The 6,444-nt window shown below is 36.6% G+C and overlaps 1 protein-coding gene across 1 annotated transcript; it reads right to left on the minus strand.

The window, feature by feature from the left end:
- Window positions 1-6,200, minus strand: LOC132635716 (RNA polymerase sigma factor sigB). Its single transcript, XM_060352226.1, has 7 exons — window positions 5,881-6,200; window positions 3,327-3,568; window positions 2,372-2,911; window positions 1,393-1,623; window positions 1,170-1,310; window positions 823-1,023; window positions 1-455 (listed from the first exon to the last, which is right to left on the minus strand). The coding sequence occupies exons 1-7, from the start codon at window positions 5,966-5,968 to the stop codon at window positions 174-176; spliced, it is 1,725 nt and encodes a 574-aa protein (XP_060208209.1). The 5' UTR covers window positions 5,969-6,200; the 3' UTR covers window positions 1-173.
- Between the last annotated feature and the right edge of the window lie 244 nt (window positions 6,201-6,444).

Consider the following 6,444-nt stretch of genomic DNA (forward strand, 5'->3'; position numbering starts at 1 on the left):
TTTCAATAATGTGAGCCAAAATTTTGTATTATGCACAAAAACGTTTGCAATGTTCTGAACAAAAAAAGAATAGCTAAAACAACAGAAGAACCGACTTTTATCTGAGCCTGAATTTCCCTATCAAACAATTAAAGACTCAATGAGCTAGAAAGTGAATTCTAACTGTGGAGACTTCAGGCAGTTACATATTGCTGCAAATGTCTCGTTCTTTTCTTGTTCTTCAACTTACGGAACGCACTGGACTCGATTTGCCTGATTCTCTCCCGGCTGACGCCCATTAATTCTCCTATCTCTTGCAATGTCTTCATCCTTCCATCCTCCAGTCCAAATCGCCATCGAACAACCTGCTTTTCCCTTGGATTCAAGGTGTCTAAAACCTTCTGTAGGTCCTCTCTCATGAACTGCTTGATCAGCGTCTCTTCTAATGTTTCGGCTTCAGGGTCTGCAATCACTTCCTGAACACCATATGCGGAAAAAAAAAATACCCACATAAGTGAGCACGACAAGCATGAGCCATAGAATTTTGAAGTGGTAAGAACTAAGAAGCAAGAGTAGTTTGGGTTGATTTCACGTATGGTCATTGAATTTTACCCACTATAACACTAAAGTCGCAAAACTATTTTGTCATATTAAAATAACTGAGCTTTATCCACTATAATAGTAAAGTCACGAAATGATTTATGTCCCATTAGATCAACTGAACTTCACCCATTATAAAAGTAAAGTCCCAATATTTAACTCGCTATAACAACAAAGTCACCTTGATCGTAAGGTTTGTCGTTAAAAAAGAACGGTAGAAAAGAAAAGTTTTGCAGGACGAACCGAAGGTTTGAGATTTTGGTTGAATCCAATCTTCTGGTCAAGTGATCTTGGAGCTTTAGGAGTTAGCATCACAGCAGAGAGTCTCTTCATTGACAATCCTGTTGCTTCAGCAAGTTCCTCCTCGTCAGGATGTCTACCATTTTTACTATATAATTGCTTTCTTGCTTCCTTAACTCTATAAGTTGCCTCCACCATGTGAAACTGTCATTGAAAAATTAAGAGAGCAATAAAGATTTGATAAGGAAAGTCAACTAAGACATGTATATTTATATCTTTTCATCAGGAGTAGGCGTGTCAACTTGAAATTGGAAAGTAAACAGAACATTTGTTCGAGTTTGAAGACATACTGGCAACCGAATTGTCCTGGACTGATCAGAAAGAGACTTCCTCACAGCCTGTTTAATCCACCAATGAGCATATGTTGAGAACTTAAAACCCTTTGAAGCATCAAACTTTTCAGCACCCCTTACAAGGCCCCGACATCCTTCCTGTAAATCAATTTCCAAGTTAAGTATCTGATGGTTTTAATGACTCCAAAGAGCTACAGTCGAACAATCGCCCCATATATACCTGAACCAAATCTTGAAGATTCATTCCTGCCCCTTGATAATTTTTGGCGATGGATATAACAAGCCTTATGTTGCTCTTAATCATTTTATCTTTACAAAGAATGCCATAGTTTATACGTGTCCTTAGGGTCTTCTGGTCAACTCCAGCTGCAGCAGCCCATTGCGCAATAGTAGGCTGCCCCCCACACCGCTCTGCAAGCTCATCCTGAAGCCTTTCCAACTTCAGTAGGTCCTGTTTTTTGTGATCACAAATTGTTAAAGAACAAACACAGAAACGACTTTCAAGGAAAAGTAAAAAAGCAAACACCTCAGCAAAATAAACTATATTAAAAAAAAAAAAATATGCTTCTGAGCAAGAATCGACCAGCAGACGTAATGATGTGACAGCAATTTGTTAAGAGCTTGCAACTAGATCCTTCATTTGAAGCCATAAACCAACAAAATCATGGAGCAACTTTTGCAGTATTCTATTAAAAGCTCCTAATTGTTCATGGAAGCAGACAATTTCACTTAGACAAGAAGTATCCTTTGAAATAATGTGTGCTAGTAGATTGACTTTCATGGAATATCTACACAGCCAGATGGGAAATCAACATCAAAAGCAGGGTAAACATGATATAGAAGATCACAAACTACTCAATGCACCTAAATGCAGTTCTCAGATTCAGATATAAGAAACAACATTTGGGTTTAGGCCAAAGATAAGCAAGTGAAAAGATATATATGGGTAGTAGACTCTTGCTGCTTTCTGAAACATCTGTTTAACAATTAAAGAAAAGGAAAGACAAAAAGGTGACTAGAGAATTTCCTACATGAGTATTTAAACTTTGATCAACCAGCAACATTATAACATACAATTCTATGGATCACTGCACCTATAATTTACTTTGGATGAAAAGAGAAGGTAAATACTGGTGGAAACTGCTTGTTGGTTCAGCGAAAAAAGGAAAATGCTTGTACAAAATCTCAAAACTTAGGACCTGTATTCCTTCAGATAACTTATGTTCTTCAGATGCAGTGAGCAGCCTAGAAGTAGTTGTTGTTCCTCTCAAGTAACGCAATGGATCAGAATAATCAACATCTTGTACTGCAGCACGCTTTTTTCGGCCTGTGGAGCCACCAGACTTCACTGACACAACATTGGCTGCAGCCCTCTCAGCTGTTCTAGCTCTTCTAGCCTTGCGTTCACTTTGACGCTTAGATCTTACAGCTATACCTTCTAAAACCTCTGCTTGAAGAAGTTCCAGTTCTTCATATGTTGGTTCCACCTCTTCAACTGATGAATTCCTTTCACTCCATCTCATCCCACTTGCCTTTAGCTCCTCAACTGTGTTGTGAGCTGTTGACGGAGTACCTGCCACAGTGTTATCCGAGTTGTTATGGCCGACTAACGTGACAGCATCTTTTGCAACCTTTAATGCAGCTTTTGCCAAAGCAACTGCTTCAGCGGCAGCAGCAGCTATTACAGCTTCTTCACCCGTAAGAAGATCCTCAGTAGCTAAAGCAGCTTTAGTGTTCGCCTGCACATGTACTGAATCAGCCATTTTCACATCCGCAAGAGGTATATTATCAATCAATGAAGAGGCAGAGTAAGATCCGATAGAAGTAGCATACTAGGAACCAGAATTTGATACCACGGTGCTAAAGTAATTTTGGCAGCTTGAAAATTTGACTCTGTGGCCAAAGACAATATATAACCTGTTTCCACTTGTGACCTAAAAGCTGCTCAAGTTTAAATGAAAAAGAACTACTCAGTACTTCCTCTTCTTTCTTTGTTTTTTTTTTCTTCTGAAAACTAAGTCCACCAGAACTTAACTCATCCTTCTCATCTCACAGATAGAAACAGGATTCAGTTTCTCAGCGTTTAAGATTAATCAGAAAGAGCTCTATATATTTCTGGGATATGCATTACACAATATTTCATTTAAGTCCTACCTCAGTGGAAAGAGCAACTCCTCCACTGTATCTCCATGGAGCAACTGAATCTGAATGAGCCTCCAATGACTGCAACTTTAGCTTCTGTATATCTACTACTGTGGTTGTGGCAGTTGCTGAATTTGAAAGAAGTTCGATAGACGGTAATTGTAGCTTCTCAATATCAAGCACTGTAGCTTCCACTGTTGATGTAGTGGATAAGACGCATTGAGTCTGCAATTGAGAAGGATCTCTCCCTTTTACTGCATTTCAGAAAGGATGACTGTAAGAACCATGGAGTTCTATGGCCTATACTATAGACAATTAACAACTTCAAGCCAGGCACCAATATGTAATAGAGAATTGAGCAACTTTGGGCTAAAATTTATACAACTTTACTATCAAGGTACATCCAGGTCCATGGGTAACACTAAAATTAGTAAAAGGAAAGCTACTTGCTGCAGTAGATCACCAAAAATTAAGACATCTTGGAAAACTCACACTTCAGCAAAAGCTAAAGGTTCATGCTAATAAAGCAAGCTTAGAGAAGCAATGTCAGGAAAATAATAAAAGAAATAGTTAAGCAAAAAGGCTATGCCTTCTGAAAATCCAACTACTACAACAACAACATACCCAGTGTGATCCCGCAAGTGGGGTCTGGGAAGGGTGAGGTGTACGAGACCTTCCCCCTACCTTGTGAGAGGTAGAAAGGCTGTTCCCGATAGAGCCTTGACTCAAGAAAACTAGCACAACAGATAGTCCTAGTTATATCAAGCTTACTTGGAATAGTGAGATAGAGTCTAGCATTTCCTAAACATCATCAGTAGACATAACCAATCTATGGTCCTCAGAGTTATACAGTTCCATTCATAGAATTCCAATTCAACCAACATTTTATCCAGAAGACCGCAACATGAGGAATTAAAAATAACAATACTAACTATATGTCATCTGAAACTGGCCCAAAAACCAACGTTATATATATATATATATATATATATATATATATATATAAATCTACATGACTCCTGAAACTGGTTTAACACAAGTATAGATACAGTCAGGTTGAAAACTACAGGAAATCCTGTTGGAAAATTTAGCTTCAAAATAACAATTATATGATGTTTGTTCCCTTAACCTAAAGCTATGATCTATCCTATTTATGGAATTCAGAAGGTCATGTTCCTATATAATTCCTTCAGTGACAGAAATCAAGATCCAATGTCAATGAAGAATCTAAATTTTCATAATGTTGAGACTTGTGGCTACAACATCCTCTTCTTCACCATTTTTTTTGACATGGGATTCAGTACCAAAATTTCCTCTTGATACTTTTTTCAAAAAAACAAAATCTCCATATATTGAAATTATTCACAAAGCTAACACAGTTCACCTCAGTTGCATAGAGATATGAATTGGCAAGAAAATGTAGCAAAATCATATGCATAAAATTCAGAGACATGTCCTCATTGAACATTAACTATAAAACGCAGTCCCATCAGACATAACTACTTAAAGAATTGCATTAGATTAAACATTACAATTGAAAAAACAATTTTTTTAATTAAACTTAAAGTGTGTTGAAGGGTAAGGAGGAAGAGACTTACAAAGTTGAGGGGCAGAGTGTTAGATAGGTTTTGAAGCAAAGGGCAAAAGTATCAGGCAAGCACTTGAATTGAGGCAATAGGCATCAAGCTTACTTGGAATAGTGAGATAGAGGCTAGCATTTCCTAGTTATATCAAGCTTACTTGGAATAGTGAGATAGAGTCTAGCATTTCCTAAACATCATCAGTAGACATAACCAATCTATGGTCCTCAGAGTTATACAGTTCCATTCATAGAATTCCAATTCAACCAACATTTTATCCAGAAGACCGCAACATGAGGAATTAAAAATAACAATACTAACTATATGTCATCTGAAACTGGCCCAAACACCAACGTTATATATATATATATATATATATATAAAAAAAAAAGCTACATGACTCCTGAAACTGGTTTAACACAAGTATAGACACAGTCAGGTTGAAAACTACAGGAAATCCTGTTGGAAAAATTAGCTTCAAAATAACAACTATATGATGTTTGTTCCCTTAACCTAAAGCTATGATCTATCCTATTTATGGAATTCAGAAGGTCATGTTCCTATATAATTCCTTCAGTGACAAAAATCAAGATTCAATGTCAATGAAGAATCTAAATTTTCATAATGTTGAGACTTGTGGCTACAACATCCTCTTCTTCACCCATTTTGTTTTACATGGGATTCAGTACCAAAATTTCCTCTTGATACTTTTTTGAAAAAAACAAAATCTCCATATATTGAAATTATTCACAAAGCTAACACAGTTCACCTCAGTTGCATAGAGATATGAATTAGCAAGAAAATGTAGCAAAATCATATGCATAAAATTCAGAGACATGTCCTCATTGAACATTAACTATAAAGCGCAGTCCCATCAGACATATAACTACTTAAAGAATTGCATTAGATTAAACATTACAATTGAAAAAACAATTTTTTTTAATTAAACTTAAAGTGTGTTGAAGGGTAAGGAGTAAGAGACTTACAAAGTTGAGGGGCAGAGTGTTGATAGGTTTTGAAGCAAAGGGCAAAAGTATCAGGCAAGCACTTGAATTGAGGCAATAGGCAAGACATGTTAATATTCTACTATAAATTCATATAAAGGTATACGAGAGACATAAGTCCTCACTTATTTTGCATACATTATGTTGGCATTAGATAACAAATCAATAGAGCAAAAACTCCAACCACTGGAATGTTTTCTTGGAATGTGGGATTGAAGTACAACTCCACAGAGAAAGAAAAGAAGAAGGAAAGAGAAGAGTGGTTCTTTAGAATGTGATAAATAAAAGGATAAGAAAAGTTAGCCTGAGGTGGAATGAGGAAGCTAAATAATTTTATATTCATTTCTTTAATTGGGCCTTTTTGTTGGCCTTTACTTATTAAACTGTTTCTCTCTCCTGCCCAATCGGGAGAATGTCCACAACCAAAGGAGATAGAGTCTAGCATAGAGGAAGAGAGGAGGGTGGCGACATGGCAGATTTTAAAATTTAAATTTGATGGATTTAAATTTAAGACTTTCTAGTATGAAATTTATTGTATTTTAAAAA

The sequence above is a fragment of the Lycium barbarum genome, chromosome 1 (assembly GCF_019175385.1).
Source record: "Lycium barbarum isolate Lr01 chromosome 1, ASM1917538v2, whole genome shotgun sequence".
In the NCBI taxonomy this organism is placed as follows: Eukaryota; Viridiplantae; Streptophyta; class Magnoliopsida; order Solanales; family Solanaceae; genus Lycium; species Lycium barbarum.